The sequence below is a fragment of the Heterodontus francisci genome, chromosome 12, assembly GCF_036365525.1.
Source record: "Heterodontus francisci isolate sHetFra1 chromosome 12, sHetFra1.hap1, whole genome shotgun sequence".
Lineage (NCBI taxonomy): Eukaryota > Metazoa > Chordata > Chondrichthyes > Heterodontiformes > Heterodontidae > Heterodontus > Heterodontus francisci.
In genome coordinates this window covers 22,105,565-22,128,683 of record NC_090382.1, presented here as the reverse complement: position 1 = coordinate 22,128,683, position 23,119 = coordinate 22,105,565, and the positions used below count along the sequence as shown (strand labels likewise).

The window sequence follows — 23,119 nt, the reverse complement described above, 5'->3', positions numbered from 1 at the left end:
AACCGCAGCAATATAGGCAGCTTTCAGGTTGGGAGAAGGTAATCCCGCTCCTCCCAGCCCAACAAGAATAAATAAAACTTATATAGGGCTCCTCTTCACCTGGATACCAGTTTATACTGGGTGGACTAACAAAGTCATAGGACTCCAACGTACGACACAGTGCCCCAATTTGCACATTAAAAGATCCTTCCGCCTGACTCCAGTGAAATTTCTGGTCATCTGGCAGTAGACCTAGGGAAATACTGCAGCAGCCAAAGTGACATTTTCTGTGTGCTTCTATCCCATTTCTGCCAAGTAGCAGGCCTCAAAATCTACCCCACTATTTCATGCTCTAATTCACTCTTTCTCACACACTCAAACCGTGAAAACACCTACCTCTCTCAGCTTTTCCTTTCTCCAACAATCTAATCTTACCCCTGTTGCTTCCTTCTCCCACTGTCCTCCCAAAGGCACCAACTGACTGCTGGGGTAAAGTTCCTCAGGCGCTGGAAGTGGGCGAGGGGAGCGAGTAGCTGATGACGTTTTCCTGCGCATGTGCCAATTAGTTCTGGCAAGACGTAGACTGCGCATGCGCAGCATCTCACTGAGACCAGGAGACCATTTGCATGTATGAAGCTTGGAGCGCTCTGATGACGTCGGCGGGATGCTGCATTGTCAGGAGTCACTTTGGATTTGAAAACAGTGGGGAAGCGGGCAGGAGAAGGAACGAGTCAGAGGGCACAGCTTGAGCTTTGGAGCAGAAAGTGGAGATTTCAGAGAAGGTCCATGCATTTTTAAAAATTCATTCGTGGGATGTGGGCACCGCAGGTGAGGCCAGCATTTATTGCCCATCCTTAATTGCCTTTGAGAAGGTGGTGGCGAGCCGCCTTCTTGAACCGCTGCAGTCCGTATGGTGTAGGTGAATCCATTGTGCTGTTAGGGAGGGAGTTCCAGGTTTGTGACCCAGACACAGTGAAAGAACAGCGATATCGTTCCAAGTCAGGATGGTATGTGACCTGGAGGGGAACTTGCAGGTGGTGGTGTTCCCATGCATTTGCTGCCCTTGTCCTTCTAGTTGGTAGAAGTCGCGGGTTTGGAAGATGCTGTTGAAGAAACCTTGACAAGTGCTGCAGTGCATCTTGTAGATGGTGCACACTGCAACCATGGTACGCCAGTGGTGGAGGAAATGAATAAGGTGATGGATGGGGTCCCAATTGAGCAGATAATGATAACATGAAAAGAAATACAGGAAAGGCTGTGATTGAGAGCACGCTTGTGGTCAAAGTCCAGAGCTGAAAGAGAGATTGCTGATCACAAGACTATCTCACTTTACTATCATGCAACAATATAAATTTACAGTACGAACTGTCAAACTGTGTTCGGTCAAACTTTTCATGACCCTTACCTGCATTCTGAAATCATTGTCTATACTGTTGTATTAAACAGAAACTTCTGATTGCAGATACTAAGTTATAAGGTTCATTTCAACATTGTGGTCTACCGAACACCCCCAAGATCTTTACCCTCATGGCTTTGATTTTGGCTGAACAGCTGTGTCAAATTACTAACTACTCCCACCTATCTAAAATTCCTGCCCTCCATCCATAATGGAAAACCGCCAGCTGCCTCCTTTTTCAAACTCCTTTCAACAAGTACCTGATACGTTTCTATTGGTCTGTTCTCCATGTTTAAGTCCCAAACTTTGACGGTGAGGTAATCCCTCGTCATCATATACCGACCGCTGTGGCTGAACTTCACATCTGATATTGAGGAAATGATCTCAGAGAAGAACGACCGGTTGCTGGGGTCCTCTGGCTCTTCAAAAACTGGAGATTGACACAGGCATAAGGAGAGAAGTAAAATGTACAAGTTAGTAGCTCTTCATTCAGAAGATTCTATGAACTATCGAAAAGAACACAGGAACATTAAAATTAACAAGAGCAGCAGAAATCTCAAAACTGGAAACTGTTCTCTCACCACTGGGATATCAGAACAAAGCAAAACCAAACTAATGCTGAAGGTAAGGGCTCCACATGAAATTAGTTGAGTTATTCTCAACTGAAACTCATAGATGGTGTCAGTGTACAGCATAAAAATGGCTACAATTCAGGATGAATCTGGCAATCTCAGAGGAGTCACAAAGACCAGATTGTATAAATTGGGTTGAGGGGGTTGGGAGGAAGTCACAATGGTATTCGTCTGAAATTAGGAATTTCATACATTTCTAATATACTTTGTGCGAAAAGAAGCTTATTGATTTCCCTCCTAAATTCCCTATCTCTAACTTTAAGGTTGTGCTCCCTTGTTCTTTATTTCCCTACCAGAGGGAATAGTTTTTTTTAAAATTTGCCTTTTTAGCATTTTAAACACCTTGATCATATCATCCCTCAGTCTAAGCTCAAGGGAATACAAGCCAAGTTTATGCATAGTTTACAAAAGAACATAAGAAATAGGAGCAGGAATAGACCATTCGGCCCCTTGGTCTGCCATTCAATATAATCATGGCTGATCTTCTGCCTCAACGTCACTTCCCTGCCTGCTCTGCATATTGCAGGACTCCCTGAGAAACTAAAAATCTGTCTACCTCAGCCTTAAATATGCTCAACTATGGAGTATCCACAACCCTCTGGGGTAGACAATTCCAAAGATTCACAACCCTCCGAGTGAAGAAATTTCTCCTCATCTCAGTCCCAAATGATCAACCCCTTATACCAAGACTGTGTTCCCGTGTTCAAGATTCCCCAGCCAGGGAAACAACCTCTCAGTGTCTACCCTATCAAGCCCCTTCAGAATCTTGTAGGTTTCAATGAGATCACCATTCATACTTCAAAATTCCAGAAAGTACAGGCCCAATTTACTCAGCCTCTCATCACAGAACAACCCTCTCATCCCAGGAACCAATCTAGTAAACCTTCACTGCACTGCCTCCAATGCAAGTATATTTAAATACGGTGACCAAAACTGCACACAGTATTCCAGGTGTGGTCTCACCAAAGGCCTATACAATGTTAGCAAGACTTCCCTGTTCTTGTACTCCAATCCCCTTGCAATAAAAGCCAACAAGTCATTTGCCTTCCTAATTGCTTGCTGTACCTACATGCTAACTTTCTGTATTTCTTGTACGAGTACTTCCAAGTCCCTATGAAAATCAACATTTAGAAGTTTCATTCCTTTAAAAATTTAACCTTCTGGTGAAACTGCGCTGTACCCACTCCAAGGCCAATACATCCTTCTCGAGATGCGATGCCTAAAACTGAACACAGTATTTCAGTGAGGGTTGACCAAGACATTTCATTGTCTTTTCCCAGTGTGCTGACCACCCACTACGGCCAGAGGCGGAGTGTTTTGACTGTCAGATCGAAACACAACTGCCATTGACTGGACCCTTTTTTTGCAAACTGCCATAGCCATGTTTTAATTTTAGACCCATATCCTCCTGTTTTCTTTCCAAACGCCCTTCCCAAGTCTCCCTTTGGGTCTCACTCACTTACTAGCCAAGGTGTGATAGACAATCTATCCATAGATCACTCCCAAAGCCTTGGTTGAGCGCAAAAAAACATCTAGTGCAAGAGAAAAGATGATTTCTCCCTCTCTAAAGAAAAGAGCCACTGGCCTCCTTTCAAACGATTGGTCCTCCCCTCCCTTCAGCTTTCAATTTAAGTATAACAAATATAGCAAATAATTCCTAGACATTTTTATTCCAATTAATAATTTGATCAAGGCTTTAGTAACTTCATTTGAATTAAAGGAAAGTGTCACTTTACAAGTTTTAACATGTTCACAATGCTAGAAATTTAAAAAAAAACCTTTGCTTAAATTATATAATTGATAGTACCAAAACCTAACATATTACATCAACTTGCATTTATATCGTAGCTTTGATCTTATAAAACAGCCTAAGATGCTGCACAGGAGCATTATCACATAAAAACAGATACCAAGCCAAAGAAGGAGACATTAGGAAAGGCTACCTAAGTTTAAAGAGGTTGGTGTGAAGGAGTGTCCGAGAGGTGGAGGGGTTGCAAGGGAATTCCAGAGCTTAAGGCCTAGGTGGCTGAAAGTATGGTTGCCAGTGTTGGAAGAAGTTGGAAGAAGTGGGGGATAGAGAAGAGGCCAGAGTTGGAGGAATTAAAGTTTTTGGAGGGCTATCAGAGGTTGCAGAGATAGAGAGGGACATTGCTACGTTGGGATTTGAAAATAAGAATGAAAATTTAAAAAATCAAGACATTGGTGGACTGGGAGCCAATGTAGTCCAATTAGCACCTTCAGCAAAGCTGGACAATTGGAGAGACCATAGAATCTCAGAAGGAGGCCATTCAGCCCATCGTGCCTGTGACAACTCTTTGAAAGAGCTATCCAATTAGTCCCCTGCTTTCCCAATAGATGTGGAAAATTTTCCTTTTCAATTATATATCCACTTCCCTATTGCTGAATTTGCTTGCACTACCCATTCAGGCCGTGAATTCCAGATCATCATAACTCAGTGCGTAAAAAAAAAAAAATCACCCTTTTTTTTGCTAGTGGAAACAGTTTACTCTGTCAAAACTCTTTATAATTTTGAATACCTCTATTAAGTTTCCCAGTAACCTTGTCTGCACTAAGGAGAACAATCCTAGCTCCCCTAGTCTCTCCATAGAAATGAAATCCCCTATCCCGGGCATCATTCTGGTAAATCTCTTCAGCACCCTCTCTGAGGCCTTGACAGTCAGATGGGAAAAAATGCAATCATTCTTTATGGGGACTTCTTATGTTGCAGACACTTCTGCATAATTGCTTTGAAAGCTGCTCAAAAAATGAATTAATGCAAGTCTTTCAATTTGCACCACAATTCTCTGGCAGATGATGCTATAGAAAATACTGCCAGATAAATGGACTTACACAACATAGTTAGTGCAAAAAGTGTAAATTTTCCGGGATTTATCCTGGCTACATCTTTGTAGGTCATTACAATATTGCAAGTGCAATTCACCAAGTGGAATACGAAATGAAGTATAATATTCTTTCTAATTGTGTATGCATGTTTTTAAATTGCACAATCCCAATGATATTGGTGCTGTAATTTTCCAATTTCTTCACACCACACATTAATATTTTCAGGCTTCCCCTTCAGTTTTCATTACTCTTAAATCCATCAGCTGAGTGCCCAAAACAGTCACATCAGTGGGGTCCAATTGGACCATGGGTTGCATTGATCGCAGTCCATGTGGCACAGTTCTTGCTGGTTAATTTCCTTTACAAGTGTCAACCGTTGTTGTTTTGTCTCCGAGTCAGAAGGTTGTGGGTTCAAGCTGTCTTTCAGATGAGGCGGTAAACAAAGGCCGCACATGGCTCTTTAGTTGGCTGTAAGGGATCCCATTGCACTCTTTGAAGAGGGGCAGGGGGAGTTTCTTCCACTGTTCTCAAACATTTATCCCTCAACCAACACAATCCAAAATGGATCATCCATCTCATTATTGTTTATAGAATCACAGAATGATTACAGCACAGAAGGAAGTAATTCAGAGTGTCAAGTCTACGCTGGCTCTCTGCAGGAGCAATTTAGCTAGTCCCCTCCCCGGCCCGCTCCTCGTAGCCCTGCAAATTTTTCCTTTGAATTGCTTATCTAATTCTCTTTTGAAAGCCACAATTGAATCTGCCTCTACCACCCGTTCAGGCAATGCATTCCAGATTGTAACCTGTGTAAACAAGTTTTTCCTCATGTCGCTTTTGGTTCTTTTGACAATCACTAAGTCTGTGTCCTCTGGTTCTCGACCCTTCTGCCAATGGGAACAGTTTCTCTCTAATCTACTCTGTCCAGACCCCTCATGATTTTGAACATCTCTATCAAATCTACTCTCAATCTCCTCTTCTCTAAAGAGAACAATCCCAGCTTCTCCGGTCTATTCATGTAACTGAAGTTCATCACCCCTGGAACCATTCTCGTAAATCTTTTCTGCACCCTCTCTCAAGCCTTCACATCCTTCTTAAAATGTGGTGCCCAAAATTAGACACAATACTCCAGTTGAGGCCAAACCAATGTTTTATAAAGGTTCATCATAATTTCCTTGCTTTTGTACTCCACGCCTCTATTTATAAATCTCAGCATCCCACATGCCTTTTTATCCATTTTCTCAACCTGCCCTGCCACCTTCACTGATTTGCGCACACATACCTTTACTTCTCTCTGTTCCTGCATCCCCATCAGAATTGTATCCTCTATTTTGTATTGCCTTTCCTCATTCTTCCTACCAAAATACATCACTTCACACCTCTCGACGTTAAGTTGCGTCTGTCATGTCTGCCCATTCTACCAGCCTGTCTATGTAAGTCTATCACTGTCCTCCTCATAGTTCACAATACTTCCAAGTTTTGTGCCATCTGCACAGTTTGAAATTGTGCCCTGCATACCCAAGACTAAGTCAGTAACATAAATCAATAAAAGCAATGGGCCTAGTACTGAACCCAGCAGAACATCACTGTATACCTTTCTCCAGTCGGAAAACAACCATTCACCACTACTCTGTTTCCTGTCACTCAGTGAACTTCGTATCCATGCTATCACTGTTCCTTTTATTCCATGGGCTTCAACATTGCTGACAAACCTATTAAGTAGCACTTTATCAAACGTCCTTTGGAAGTCCATATACACATCAACTCTCTCTGTTACCACATCAAAAAACTCAATCAAGTTAGTTAAACATGATTTGCCTTTAACAAATCCGTGCTGACTTTCCTTGATTAATCCACACTTACGAACACATGAATTAGGAGCAGAAGTAGGCCATTCGGCCCCTCAAGCCTGCTCTGCCATTCAATAAGATCATGGCTGATCTGTTTGTGTTTCAAATTCCATCTACCCCCACCCCCCCCCCCCCCCCCCGATGCCCCTTGATTCCCTTGCCTAACAAGAATCTATCTACCTCCGCCTTAAAAGTATTCAATGACCCCGCCTTTTCCGACTTCTGAGGCGAAGAGTTCTAAAGTCGCACAACCCTCAGAGAAAAAATTTCTCATCTCTGTCCTAAAAGGGCATCCCCTAATTTTAAAACAGCGCCCCCAAGTTCTGGACTCACCCACAAGAGGAAACATCCTCTCCACATCCACCTTGCCAAGACTGTTCAGGATCTTATAAACTTCGATCAAGTCTCCCCTCACTCTTCTAAACTCCAGTGAAAACAAGTCTGTCCAACCTTTCCTCATAAGACAACCTGCTCATTCCAGGTATCAATCTAGTAAACCTCCTCTGAACTGCCTCCAACACATTCACATCCTTCCTTATATAGAGACCAAAACTGCACACAATATTCGAGATGTGGTCTCACCAATAACCTGTATAATTAAAGCATAGCATCCTTACTTTTATTTTCAATTCCTCTCGCAATAAAGGATAGCAGTCCATTATCCTTCTTTATTACCTGCTGTACCTGCATACTAACTGTTTGTGACTCCTGTACTAGAACACCTAGATCCCTCTGCATCTCAGAATTCTGCAGTCGTTTTCTGTTTAATTAATACTCTGCTTTTTATTCTTCCTGTCAAACAGAATACTTCACATTTTCCCACATTATACTCCATCTGTCAGATTTTTGCCCACTCACTCAACCTATCTATATCGGTCTGCAACCACCTTATGTCCTCTTCACAACATACTTTCCTACCTATCTTTGTGTCATCTGCTAATTTAGCTACCATGCCATCGCTTGCCTCATCTAAGTCACTGATATAAATTGTAAAAGTTGAGGCCCCACTAAAGACCCCTGCGGGACTCCACTCGTCACATCCTGCCAATCAGAAAAGGACCCATTTATGCATACTCTCTGTTTTCTGCCAGCCAGTCAATCTTCTATCCATGCTAATATGTTACCCCCTACACACTGAGCTCCTACTTTGCACAATAACCTTTTAACTAGCACCTTGTCAAATGCCTTCTGGAAATCCAAGTACAGTATGTCAACGGGCTCCCCTTTATCCACAGCACATGTCAAACCTTCAAAGAATTCCAACTAATTGGTTAAACATGATTTCCCTTTCACAAAACCATGCTTACTATTCCCGATTAACCTGAGTTTTTCTAAGTGCCCAGCTACAACCTCCTTCAATCACATTGTGGTCACTGCTACCTCGAGGTGCCTTTTACTCTGAGGTCATTAATTAATCCTGTTACATTACACAATACCAAGTCTAATATAACCTGCTCTCTGGTTGGTTCCAGAACGTGCTGCTCTAAGAAACTATCTCGAAAGCGTTCTATGAACTCCTCTTCCAAGCTACTATTGTCAATGTGATTTTTCCAGATAAAAACGTAGATTAAAGGGTTGGGGGGTAATGGTGGGGGGGGGGGGGGGAAGAGAGGGAATTAAGTCTTTCTTATCTCTCTGGCTCTGGGAGTGCAATTATTGACTGCACCATTTTTTTTCTTTGTAGTTTTGAAGTGTAGTCACTGTTGTAATGTAGAAAACGCAGCAGCCAATTTGCGCACAGCAAGCTCCCACGAACAGCAATGGGATGAATAATCAAATGACCTGTCTTAGTGATGTTGGTTGAAGGGTAAATATTGGCCAGGACACAGGGGAAATAGTACCTACTCTTCATCAAAATAGTGCTGCCTGTGAGTGCAGATGGGGCCTCGGTTTAATATCTCATCCGAAAAATGGCACCTTTGATAATGCAACACTCCACTGTACTACAATGGGAGTGTCAGCCTAGGTTTTGTGCACAGATCTCTGGAGTGGGGCTCGAACCCATAACCTTCTGACTTAGAGGTAAGAGTGCGAAAGGAATTGATCCACATTAACGAGCAGGTTAATAAAAGCGAACTCATGATTACTGCCGTCCCTTTATCACAAGCACCCAATATTTCTTCTTGTATACTTTGTCCTACATTGTGATTACTGTTCAGGGGCCTGTAGACCACTCCCACTAGTGAATTCTTTCCCTTACTATTCCTCATTTCCACCCAAACTGATTCTACATTCTGATCTCTTGAACTGAGGTCAACTCTAACTATTGCACCAATGCCATCCTTGATTAACAGTGCTACCCTTCCACCTTCACATGGCTTCCTATTCTTCTTGAATGTCATATACCCCTCAATATTCAGGACCCAATCCTGGTCATCCTGCAGCCACATCTCCGTAATGGCTATCAGATCATATTTATTGACTTCACTGTGCACCATCAGTATGTCTACTTTGTTATAAATGCTACGTGCATTCAGATTCAGAGCCTTTCGTTTTGTCTTTTTGTTCTCTTTATCACAAAATCATGTTGACTCTGCCTGATTACCTTGAATTTTTCTAAGTGCCCTGTCATAGTGTCTTTAATAATAGCTTCTAACATTTTCGCTGTGACAGATGTTAAGTTAACTGGCCTGTAGTTTCCTGCTTTCTGTCTCCCTACCTTTTTGAATGAAGGAGTTACATTGGCTATTTTCCAATCTAATGGAACCTTCCCAAATCTAAGGAATTTTGGTAAATTAAAACCAACGCATCAACTATCTCACTGGCCTATCAAAACAACAGGGAACGCTCGAGAACAGCTGTGTCACCTCCATTAAAGCTACCCAGCCTGAAAAAAAAAGTTTCTTAAAGGGGAACAATCGAAGAGAGTCTAAAACAATATGGATACAAAATTGGGAATGCCAGAGTGTTTCCAAAATTAGGAGGGACCCAATTTGTTTCAAAACTAGGGATTATGGAGAAAAAGGTTCCTAAGGTTTAGAATCGCTTCTCAACTCCATACAAAATCTGAAGTGGAACAAGTGAATACCCTCCTGTGTTCAGTTGGAGTGATTGCTGACAACGTAAATGTCCAAAAAGGCATCAATGAGGCTACCGATAAATTCAAAGTACTCCAAGCCTTTGATAAATATTTTAATCTGCGTACCAATAAAATCTTGGAAAGAGTCAAATTTAATAAGCGAACCAGTACACTCCTATTTTATTGACCTATATAGATTGGCAGAAGATATGGGGGGTGGTTCCAGAGTACTGGAGAAAGAATGAGGAGAAATTTCTTGGGAGAAATCAGTAATCCAGACCAAGATTTCTGGACAGCAGACATCTACGTGAATGAAATCTCATGAATTTTAAGCTTGACACAGGAACCTAGCATCATGGTATTGTCTGCCTTGGATGAGGAGACATTACCTGCAACTGACAGAAATACAGCTGCATGGTCCAGGTGGTACACAACTGTGAGTGAAAGGCAAACTCCAAACAACTCTTCAGCACAGAGGCAGACAACTGGTAGAGACCTTATATGTCTTACACAATCAAGAATTTTCTTTACTGAACAGGAATGCTTGAAGAGGTAGCAGAAGTCAAGCAAACAAAGGTAAATAATTCCTTATTATCACCAGTAGAATTACTAATGGGAAGGAAGTTAAGAACACTGCTTTCAGCATTGGCTCAACAATTAATGCTTGGATTGAAGACTTAAGGCTATGAGAAAGTTCAAGAAAGAGAGAACTCCTACAGAAGAAAACAAGCCCTGAATTACAATAGGAGATTTTGAGGGAGAAGATTATCCAATTAACAATGGTCAAAAAGTTGGGATACATGACCTGGAATGGGAAGATACAGGAATCCATAAACATGAAGACTATCAGCAATCGTATGTTATACAAACGAATGAAGGGAACATACGAAGGAATCGGAGGAATCTCATTCCTATTCCGCAGAAGCAACAGCCAGTAATACATCTGCAAGACCCAGATGAACAGGAACAAACCCAAACCAAATACGACAACCCGTAGAAAAGAAAAACCAAATCAGCAACCCAGACCTCCTTCGAAGACCAGTGACCATCCCAGACAGATGACAACCAGATTGGGGAGAGTTGTTAAACCTCCGAAGAGACTGCATCTGTAAAGTCAGAGACTTCGGGAGAGTGAGAGAGGGAGAGGAGGGAGGGAGGGAAGGAGGGAGGGAGGGAAGGAGGGAGGGAGAGAGGGAGGGAAGGAGGGAGGGAGAGGGGGAGGGAAGGAGGGAGGGAGGGGGGTGGGAGAGAGGGCGGGAGAGGGGTGGGAGAGAGGGGGGGTGGGAGAGAGGGCAGGAGGGGGAGGGAGAGAGGGAGGGAGAGGGAGAGAGGGAGGGAGAGGGAGAGGGAGAGGGAGAGGGAGAGGGAGAGGGAGAGGGAGAGGGAGGGGGAGGGGGAGGGGGGGAGGGAGAGAGGGGGAGGGAGAGAGGGGGAGGGAGAGAGGGGGAGGGAGAGAGGGGGAGGGAGAGAGGGGGAGGGAGAGAGGGGGAGGGAGAGAGGGGGAGGGAGAGAGGGGGAGGGAGAGAGGGGGAGGGAGAGAGGGGGAGGGAGAGAGGGAGAAAGAGAGAGGGAGGGAGGGGGGAGGGAGAGAGAGAGAAAGAGAGGTCATAAATGTATACATGTTTGGAAAAATGTTGGATAAAGACTTGGGTGGAAATGAAGTATAAGGATAAGGGTTAATACCGAAGACTGAGAGAGACCCCTCCCACTGTACGAGCGATGATCTAACAATCACATGAGATAGGCTTGAGAGAAGGAGGTATAGCAACATAAAAGATGCTAGCTTAGGTCTTGAATAGTGTGTATAGTAACTGTAAATAATAGTTGTTAGTCAACCTTTACCGGAGTCTAAGATTTTCTCTAGAACACCCTACAATGTTACTAATACAAACCCAACAACGCAACTCCCGCTACCCCCACTCCCCCAACAAAATTAAAATAGTTGCTTCAAAAACAGAAAAGCCAGTATGCTTTGCTCTCATCTGTCAAAATCACAAAAAGCTGATGTGAGTATAAAATGGGGAGACGTATCTTATGCTTACATCTATTTTTTCATGCACATTACTGCTCAGAGGAAGATCTACACAAAGGTTTTCCTTTATTTTAAAGAAAATATCTTTCTGGGATCTCCTGGTGGCTGAATGGATGAATGTATCTCCCACTTGTCCTTGGGGTTAGGGAAGGGGAAAAAAAATCAGCCAGAGCCCTGATCACTATCCTACAATCCTTGCTGGGATTATACATTGGTGGATGTTGGGTGAGGGAGCCATCAGGTTAGGCTATGTGTCCAGTGTCAACTGAATAGTCTATTGACACTCACTGTCAAGGTTGACGTGTGGAGAATGTTGATGGGGTATGGTATTGAGCCGTTGCCCTTGCCTGTACCACAGCAAGGAGCCTTTGTCTTTTTGGAGGGAAAAGGAAACAGGAAAATATTTAGCCCTCAACTAACATCACTGAAGAAAATAGTTTATCTGGTCATTTATCACATTGCTTTGTTTGTGGGATCTTGCTGTGCAGAAAGAGCTGCTGTGTTTCCAGCTTTACAACAGTGAGTGCATTTCAAAAGCTATTTCATTGGCTGTAAAGCAGTTTGGGATGTCCTGAGGTCATGAAAGGTGCTACAGAAATGAAAGTCTTTTTATTCAGTTTGTAATGGGGCCTCCCTGTTTGTCTTTTTTAATTCAACACAACTTTTCATATCCTAGCCTATAATACTTCTCCAGCATGTGAATGGGTGATCTCACATAATGTAAAAGACATGTAGATTGACTCAGTTACAGTCGCTATTTTGTCAGCACTAGCAACTACAATACCATTTTAAACTGAATTTCATGGCACACTTTAGCCTAGCTGTGTTGGAATTGGCCTCCAGATGCTTGGTAAGTTTGTACTGTGTCATGTGGGACTGAGTCAAACAGATTGGGAAGGGGGCAGGGGGAGTAGCATACTGGGTTCATTCTCTAGGCTGTACTGACTTAACTGATCCCGACCAGGAGTGCGACAACAGGCTTCAATGGCCTGATTTAGGAGGGGGAAATCAGCCTGGGTTCCCACTCCTGGTCAGGGACCCTTTGCTGCAAAGTTCACACTGGTGGATGCTCAGTGAGGATGGAATACCCTACGGTTGAACGATACAGAAGAACATATGAACAGCAGTAGGCCATTCAGCCCTTCCAGCCTGCTCTACTCTGCTTTGCTCATGACCTAAGGTCACACACTATAAACAGCCTGTGGGCACAATGCCCAAGGGTAGCTGATACCCAAGGGACAGTGTGCCTGCACAAATTGGCACCTTCAGCAGGGGAGGTGAGAAAATGGAAAGAAAAGAGGCCCATGCTTTCAGCAATGACAGAACTGCTGAGAAAGCAGCAATATTATTGCAATACCTACACACACAGCTCTGAGTCAGCCCTTCATTCATTACACACAAATGGGCCGCTCTAAACGGAAAACAAAGAACCTACTTGTTACCTAACCAAGTGGCACATTTTTAGTTTTTTTGCTCTTTGTTTCGTTATAGATGGTTGGTTTTCTTTTTGTTCACACAACAACATTGCTTGAATAATCCATTCATTATTCCCCACAATTTCAGTAAAAGAATGCAAGACTTTCCCATTTAGAAATCAGGTGATAATTTGATGCTGATTTACACGCAGTTGTTACAAATGGTACATTCCTATATTTTTAATCTGAAACTGCTGTTTCTTCTGGAGTGTTATTTTACCAGTCCAAATAAATCAATTCAGTTTGAGAGGAGATCTGCAAGAGAGTATCTGATATATGCCAGGCAGGACCTTGAGTGAGAGAATGCAGTAAAAGGATTAATTCCACACAATGCGCAGGGTTAGGAGTCTGACATCTGCAAATGGAATCAGCGACAGTCTGGGGTAGTTTAGTGCTGAGTGCTTTCAGCTCCCACTAAATAATGCTATGACTGCAATTAATCTACAATTAGCAGAGATTAAAAGAAAAAAACAAAAATGCAAATGACAGGAAATCTGAAATCAAAGCAGACAATCCTGCCTTTTGTCTCCCTGCTTTCTCCTCAGGGCAGGATTCCTATTTCAATCCTTTTCTCCAATCTCCAGTTTTCTTAATCCTCTTGCGCTGCTCCCTCTGGGTCTCTCGCTTACTCCAAATTGTTTCAGTGAATACTGCCATTAGCTTCGTTTCTCAACTCCCCTTACACACTCTAATCGATCACCCACTGAATTTCTGGCCCTTGTTCCAATCCGAACAAAGTACATATGAACATACGAATTTGGAGCAGGAATTGGCCACTCGGGCCTTCGAGCCTGCTCCGCCATTCAATAAAGTCATGGCACAACTGATTATTCCACATTTCCACATACCCCAAGTAACCTTTCACCCCCTTGCTTATCAAGAATCTATTTACCTCTGCCTTAAAAATATTCAAAGACTCTGCTTCCACCGCCTTTTGAGGAAGAGAATTCCAAAACCCCTCAACCCTCAGAGAAAAAATTTCTCCTCGTCTCTGTCTTAAATGGGCGAACCCTTATTTTTAAACAGTGACCCCCTAGTTCTAGATTCTCCCACAAGGGGAAACATCCTTTCCACAACCACCCTGTCAAGACCCCTCAGGATCTTGTACGTTTCAATTAAGTTCCCTCTTACTCTTCAAAATTCCAGCAGATACAAGCCCAGCCTGTCCAATCTTTCCCTGTAAGACAGCCCATCCATTCCAGGTATTAGTTTAGTAGCTCTGTTGAAACACTTGTTAGCGATAGCTCAGTAGTACTGCCACCTCTGAATCAGAAAGGTTGTGGGTTCAAGCCCCATTCCAGGGACTTAAGCACAAAATCCAGGCTAATCCTCCAACATGCTGCACTGTCTGAGGTGCTGTCTTTTGGAGGACCACAGTGATTACACTTCAAAAAAGTATCTCATTGTAAAAAGCTTCATAGAAAGTTTATGGCACAGAAAGAGGCCACTTGGCCCATCGCGTCTGTGCCGACCAAAAAACCCAGTCTGCCCAGTCTAATTCCAGCATTTGGTCCATAGTGCTGCAGATTACGGCACTTTACCTTTTAAATGAGTTGAGGGTTTCTGCTTCTACAACCCTTTCAGGCAGGGAGTTCCAGACCCCCACCACCCTCTGGGTGAAAACTTTTTTCCTCATCTCCCCTCTAATCTTTCTACCAATCACTTTAAATCTATGCCCCCTAGTCACTGACCTCTCTATTTATTTATTTTTTTATTTAGAGATACAGCACTGAAACAGGCCCTTCGGCCCACCGAGTCTGTGCCGACCATCAACCACCCATTTATACTAATCCCATAATTCCTACTACATCCCCACCTGTCCCTATATTCCCCAACCACCTACCTATACTAAGGGGCAATTTATAATGGCCAATTTACCTATCAACCTGCAAGTCTTTTGGTGGTGGGAGGAAGCCGGAGTACCCGACGAAAACCCTCGCAGACACAGGGAGAACTTGCAAACTCCACTCAGGCAGTACCCAGAATTGAACCCGGGTCACTGGAGCTGTGAGGCTGCGGTGCTAACCACTCCGCCACTGTGCCGCCCTCTCTGCTAAAGTAAATAGCGCCTTCACCTCCACTCTATCCAGGCCCCTCAAAATTTTCTACATTTCAATCTGATCTCCCCTCAGCCTCCTCTTTTTCAAGGCGAACAACCCCAGCCTATCCAATCTGTCCTCATAGCTGCATTTTTCCAGTCCTGGCAACATCCTCGTAAATCTCCTCTGTACCCTCTCTAGTGTGATTACATCCTTTCAGTAATGAAGTGACCAGAACTGCACACAGTACTCAAGTTGTGGCCTAATTAATGATTTATACAGTTCCAGCATAACCTCCCTGCTCTTGTATTCTATACCTTGGCTAATAAAGGAAAGGATTCCATATGCCTTCTTAGCCACCTTATCGACCTGTCCTGCTACCTTCAGGGATCTGTGGACATTCACTTCAAGGTCCCTCATTTCATCTACACCTCAGTATTTTCCCATTAATCGTGTATTCCTTTGCCTTGTTTGACCTCCCCTAATGCATCACCTCACACTTCTCCGGGTTGAATTTCATTTGCCACTTTTCTGCTCATCTGAGCAGACATCAATATCTTCCTACAGCTTTCCTCCTTGCTATCGACTACATGACCAATCTTTGTGTCGTCTGCAAACTTCTTGATCATGCCCCCTACATTTACGTCCAAATCGTTTATACCACAAAAAGCAGCGGACCCAGTATTGAACCCTGCAGAACGCTACTGGAAACAGTCCCAAAATCAGCCGTCAACGATTATCCTTCAGGATGTCAAGAGGTTGTGAAAGTTTCTATATAAATGCAAGTTCTTTCTTTTCACACATCTATTAACGTCAAAAGATGGCAACTTATGGGCACTGCATCCATGATTTCCTGATAAGCTACCCAATGCACATGAAGCCTCACTGGCACCACAGGGCCTAAGAAATATTCTTCCCTGTGTCTTTGGATGGGAGCCAGGGTGGGCAGAAAAAATGGAATTAAAAAAGTGGAGTTTTAAGATGAAACTGAATTCTTCTCCAGCTAGCTAAAATAAAGCATTTTCAAATAAGATCACCATGCTGCTGATATTGTACAATCCCTCAAGAAAGGAGGCTTGGTGGGCAATGACCCCACAAATGCCATGTAGCCCACTTTCAATTGAGTGTGGGCAGGCTGTTTGACCATAGCATCACAGCCAAGCCCGATAATGGGGATGGGGTGGAGGTGACTGGATACCAGTCAGGAGGAGGCTCCCTGACTGTCCTTTTTCTCTAGCTCCCTTGTTCAAGCCACAGTGATCTGAGATCAGCAAAGTCAGCATAGAGCAGAGATTGAATTTGGGCCCTTCCTAAACTATATGGTTCAGTTTTACACTGAGTGGTGCATTTTCAGCAGCAACACCAATCATTTAAAGCAAAGTAAGAATGAATGAAAATTTCATTATGAAATCTATATTTTGTTTAAAATAAAAAAATTCTTGGAACCATAAAATCTTACAGAAAAAGGAGCAGGCCATTTGGCCCATCACACGTATGTCAGCTTTTTGATCAAGATATCCACTTAATCCCATTCTCCTGTCCTATCCTAATACCCTTTCAAATGTTTCTTCATCATATATTTATCCACTTCCCTTTTAAAAGCTATGATTGCAATCTGTTTCGGTAGGCAATTCCACGTGGGAAAGTGCTGGTCCAGACTCAATGGGCTGAATGGACTCCTTTAATGCTGTACTATTCTAGGATTCAAAGTCCTAATAACCCTCTGTGTTATCTATTTTATAGATTGCTTTTCCGCAATGACCGGAGATTTTTGACTGGCCATTAGATTTGATAGTTTTTGTACTGCAGTGGGGTGATTTTTACCTGAAATTCCAAAATAAGAAACATTCCGTTCTCTGAACGAGCCAAAAGCAGCAATTTTCTAATTTTTTTTTTAAAGCATTCTCTCAAAAAACTGACAGTGAGCATCTCTATGGCATAGCGAGTAAAGGCACTGCCAGTGTAACTGTAAGCTAAACAAACTTTGCTTCCAAAGGTTTCTCTCACCTTCACATGGTCCATCTCTGACTCTTCCCTTCCCTTCCTTGACTTCTCTGACTTCATTTCTGGGAATAGGCTATTGATGGACATTCACTATAAGCCCACACTGAGTCCCACAGCTACTTCGACTACAATTGCTCACACCCCAATTCCTCTAAGGACTCGATTCCATTCTCCCAGTTTCTCCATCACATCTGTTCTAACAATGCAACCTTCCATACCAGCACTTTTGATATGTCTTCCTTTTTACTCAATTGAGGATTCCCCCACCTTGGAGATGCAACACCTGCCCTTTTACCTCCTCTCTCACCATCCAAGGCCCCAAACACTCCTTCCACGCGAAACAGGGATTTACGTGGACTTCTTTCAATTTAGTATCCAGTATTCATTGCTCACTATGCGTTCTGCTCTACATTGGAGTGACCGAAGGCAGATTTGGCGACCACCTTATGAAACACCTCCATTCAGTCCACAAGGATGATCCTGAGCTTCCAGTAGCCTGTCATTTTAATTTGCCTCGATTTCACGCTGACTTCTTTGTCCTCGGCTTCCTGCAGTGTTACAATGAAGCTCAATGAAAGCTTGAGGAACAGTATCTCATCTTTTGATTAGGCACTTTACAGTCTTCTGGACTCAACACTGAGTTCAATAATTTCGGACTGTAACCTCTGCCCACATCTGGTTTCCTTTCTCTTTGCAGGCTTTGGCTTTAATCTCATTTCTCATTTGTTTTTGCTTTTGGACAGCAGCTGTTCATCATTCTGCCTTTCACACCTCCTCTAGACACATCTTTTGTTTCTTTACTTGTCCCATTACACCACCAACCCTTTTGTCATTTAATATCGCTTATCTTCCACACCATCACAGATCTTCACCTTTGTTCTTTTTCCATCCTCCCCACTTTCACTTGCTTGAAACCTATTATATTTCTAACCTTCTGATGAAAGGCCACCGAACTGAAACGTGAACTCTGTTTCTCTCTCCGCAGATACTGCCTGACCTGCTGAGTATTTCCAGCATTTTCTGTTTTTATTAAGCAAAGTCCGTTTGGTGCTCAGTCTGTGATGAGTTAGTTTAACTCCTATAAGCAGAACTGCGAAAGCTTTCAGCCATGGCTACCACTTGACTATTACTGAAACACTACAGACAAAGTGTCTGTTTCTGTGCTGTAAATTCGATGTAATAATTAGGCTCAATGAAATATCTAACAATACTGTGCAGGGATGTGGGGCGAGGGCATGGGAGTGGCAGTATGGCTTGGAGGGGAACTTGCAGGCAGTGGTGTTCCCATGCATCTGTTGCCCTTGTCCTTCTAGATGGTAGAGGTCGTGGGTTTGGAAGGTGCTGTCTTAGGAATCATAGAAAGTTTAAGACACAGAAATAGGCCACTTAGCCCGTAATGTCTGTGCCGGCCGAAAAACAATCCACTATTCTAATCCCACCTTCCAGCATTTGGTCCGTAGGCCTGCAGATTGCGGCACTTGAGGTGCATATCCAGACTCCTTTTGAATGAGTTGAGGGTTTCTGCCTCAACTAGCCTTTCAGGTAGTGACTTCCAGACCCCCAGCACCCTCTGGGTGAAAAAGTTTTTCTTTACCAATCACTTCAAATCTAATGCCCCCAAGTCACTGTCCCCTCTGCTAAAGTGAATAGGCCCTTCACCTCCATTCTATCCAGGCCCCTCAAAATTTTGTATATTTCAATCAGATCTTTCCTCAGCCTTCTCTGTTCCAAGGAGAACAACCCCAGTCTATCCAATCTTTCTTTATAGCTGCAGTCCTGGCAACATCCCCGTAAATTTCTTCTGTACCCTCTCGAGCGCAATGAGAGGAGCCTTGGTGCGTTGCTGCAGTGCATCTTGTAGATTGTACACACTACTGCCACTGTGCACCAGTTGTGGATGGGGTACCAATCAAGTGGGCTACTTTGTCCTGGATGGTGTCGAGCTTCTTGAGTGTTGATGGAGCTGCAGCCATCCACGCAAGTGGAGAGTATTCCGTCACACTCCTGACTTGTGCCGTGTAGATGGTGGACAGGCTTTGGGGAGTCAGGAGGTGAGTTACTCGCCACAGGATTCCTAGCCTCTGACCTGCTCTTGTAGCCACGGTATTTATATGGCTACTCCAGTTCAGTTTTTGGTCAACGGCAACTCCCAGGATGTTGATAGTGGGGGATTCAGCGATGGTCATAACATTGAATGTCAAGGAGGCCTACCTGCCCCACTCCCGCTTCCGGTCAACTTTACAGCGGTCAGGTGGGGGAGGGAAGACCTGCCCAAGGTCAATCAAGACCCTTAAATGGCCAATTAACGACCACTTCAGGGCGCTCACCTGCCTCCACGGGTATTCTACCCATGGCAAGCAGGGGCGCTGGGGACGAAAGGCCGCCCAGCAATGGCTGTCGACTTTTCCCCGCGCCCGGGGGGCCATGGCAGTCGGGCACAGGCTGCCCAATTGAGGGCCGCCCCCGCCTCCCAACCCACCCCCGGGAACCAAGACACACCCCCCTCCCCACAAAACGACAACTCCAGCCTCACCAGGGAAGGACCAATCCCCTGGTGAGGCATGCCCAACTTACCTTCACTCATGGCTATCATGGTTGGCTGGGTTGCAGTCCCAGCAGTGGCCACCGCTCCTGGTGGCGCTGCTGGGACTAAGAGCTGCCGGCCCGCTGATTAGCCGGCAGCTAACTGAGGCGGGACCTCCGCCTTCAAATGGGTGGAAGTCCCGCCTCGCGACAATTAAAGCCCGGGGACCCGTAAAATGTGTGACGGATCTCCAGAAGCAGGTTCGCCACCGACTTTTACGTCGGTGGCGAATTCCCATCCGCCTGAGTAAAATCCAGCCCTTTGTCTCCACAAGGACTGTGCATTGGTCACTCCTACCAACACTGTCATGGACAGATGCATCTGCGGCAGGCAGATAGGTGAGTACGAGGTCAAGTATATTTTTCCCGCTTGTTTATTCCCTCACCACCTGCCGTAGACCCAGTCTAGCAGCTATGTCCTTCAAGACTCGGCCAGCTGTGGTGCTACCGAGCCACTCTTGGTGTTGTTAATAGTGATGAGGAAAGCCTTAGATTACAGGATGATATAGATGGGCTGGTGAGATGAACGGAGTAGTGGCAAATGGAATTTAATCCTGAGAAGTGTGAGGTGATGCATTTTGGGAGGACTAACAAGGCAAGGGAATATACAATGGATGGTAGGACCCTAGGAAGTACAGAAGATCAGAGGGACCTTGGTGTACTTGTCCATAGATCACTGAAGGCAGCAGCACAGGTAGATAAGGTGGTTAGGAAGGCATATGGGATACTTGCCTTTATCAGCCGAGGCACAGAATGTAAGAGCAGGGAGATTATGATGGAGCTGTATAAAATGCTAGTTAGGCCACAGCTGGAATACTGTGTACAGTTCTGGGCATCACACTATAGGAAGGATGTGATTGCACTGGAGAGGGTGCAACAATTGACAAGGGTTTCATGATCACCATGAGACTAGCTTTTATTTCCAGGATGTTGCATGGGCTGAAGCATTTCGGCTATGAAGAGAGACTGAAAAGGCTAGGGTGTTTTCCTTAGAGCAGAGAAGGCTGAGGGGGGGACATGATTGAGGTATACAAAATTATGAAGGGCATTGATAGGTGAGATAGGAACAAACTTTTTCCCTTAGCGGAAGGGTCAATAACCGGGGGAATAGATTTAAGGTAAGGGACAGGAGGTTTAGCGGGGGTTTGATGAAAACATTTTCACCCAGAGGATGGTTGGAATCTGGAATGTATTGCCTGAAGAGGTGGTAGAGGCAGGATCCCTCACAACATTTAAGAAGTATTTAGATGAGCGCTTGAAACGCAATAGCATACAAGGCTACGGGTCAAGTGCTGGAAAATAGATTAGAATAGTTAGGTGTTTGATGGCCGGCACGGACACGATGGGCCTGTTTCTGTGCTGTATAACTCTATGACGATGGACACTGAAGTCCCTCATCCAGAATACATTCTGTGCCCTTGCCACCTTCAGCGCTTCCTCCAAGTGCTGCTCAACATGGAGGAGGAGTGGTAAGTGGTAATCAGCAGGAGGTTTCCCTGATGTCATGAGATTTCATGGCGTCTGGAGTCGATGTTGAGGACTCCCAGGGCAACTCCCTCCCGACTGTATACCACTGTGCCGCACCTCTCTGTTGAGTCTGTCCTGCCAGTGGGATAGGACATACCTGGGGATGGTGACGGCGGTGTCTGTAAGGTATAATTCGGCGAGTATGACTATGCCAGATTGTTGTTTGACTAGTCTCTCCCAACTTTGACACAAGCCCCCCAGATGTTAGTAGGAAGACTTTGCAGGGTCGACAGGGCTGGGTTTGCTATTGTCGTTTCCGGTGCCTCGGTCAATGCCGGGTGGTCTGTCCGGTTTCATTCCTTATTGACTTCCTGGCGGTTAGGTACAACTGAATGGCTTGCTAGGCTATTTCAGAGGGCATTTAACGGTCAACCACATTGCTGTGAGTCTGGAGTCACATGTAGGTCACACCAGGTAAGGACAGCAGATTTCCTTCCCTAAAGGATATTAGTGAACCAAATGAGTTTTTACAACAATTGACAAGGGTTTCATGGTCATCTTGAGACTAGCTTTTATTTCCAGATTTATTAATTTAATTCAAATTCCACCTTCTGCCATGGTGGGATTTGAACCCATGTCCCCAGAGCAATGCCCAGGGTCTCTGGGTGACTAATACCATCACCATCCCCAATGAGTTGTTGCAGTTCACCTTGTAGATATAGTACACATTGCAGTCAGTGAGTGCCTGAATGCTTATTTGAAAGCATATCATTGCTGCACAGTTCAGTTAAAGAATTCAGGAGAAATTTCTTCATCCAGAGAGTGGTTAGAATGTAGAACTCTCTGTGACAAGCATTTGAAGCAAATAGTATAGATACATTTAAGGAGAAGCTAGATAAGTGCATGACAGAGAAAGGAATAAAAGCATAGGGTTATATGAAGAAGGCTGGGGAGATGTGGAGCATAAACACTGGCATGGTCTGTTTCTGTGCTGTAAATTCTATGTAATAATTAGGCTCTATAAAATATCTTACAATACACTGGGTTTCATAGAAAGGAGTAGCTATCTCTGTGCATACTTTGAATTACAAAATCAACTCCTTAATGGTGCCTCTTAATTCTAAATTATAGAGTTCAGCACGTTCAGGTCCTTCCATGAACATGCTGGATAGAATTTTATTGAAGTGAATTATGTACAAACTACACGTGCAGCACAAGCTCCCATTCATTTGGCTCGACAACTTCCTGTAATTGGTCTCGGTTCAATCCCATGACAACTGAAGGCTGCGGAATGCAATTATCACCTCGTAAAATCTAATAGAGTCTGCCCTGACAGATTGAGGTGTCCCATACAAGGGTCACTTCTGCACGTGAGCCCACGGCGCATGAGCTGATCACGGACAAGATCCTTCCATTCCTGGAGAGGTGGAACAATCACATCCATTTAATCTGGAAATTGGGAAAATGGGATCACAGCTTCTGAACAAGATAGTTATTCAGGCTTAAACACTCCATGCTGCAAGGTTAATGTTATCAATCAATGATATAGGAGCTATGCAGGAGAAATTTGAGGCTGCGAAATTGGCTCCCGTTAGTCATGCTACAAGGGAATTCTTCTCTCTATTGCAACCTCCACCTTCCAAATGAAAGTCACCCCTTAAAACCTACCTCTTTCATCAATGTTTTCGTCACCTGTCCTAATATCTCCTGATGTGGCTTGATGTTAAATTTTGTTTGATAATGCTCCCGTGAAGCACCTTGAGACAGTTTACTACAGTAAAGGTGCTATATAAATGCAAGTT

At 44.1% G+C, this 23,119-nt stretch overlaps 1 protein-coding gene across 4 annotated transcripts in view; it reads right to left on the bottom strand.

The window, feature by feature from the left end:
• Window positions 1-23,119, bottom strand: part of LOC137375776 (serine/threonine-protein phosphatase 2A 55 kDa regulatory subunit B beta isoform) — a 613,213-nt gene that overhangs the window by 16,398 nt on the left and 573,696 nt on the right. For all 4 annotated transcript variants that reach the window (XM_068043184.1, XM_068043187.1, XM_068043185.1 and 1 more), the window contains one exon: window positions 1,636-1,805. In XM_068043184.1, the coding sequence (XP_067899285.1) occupies window positions 1,636-1,805 (170 nt within the window). The remainder of the gene's footprint in view (window positions 1-1,635; window positions 1,806-23,119) is intronic.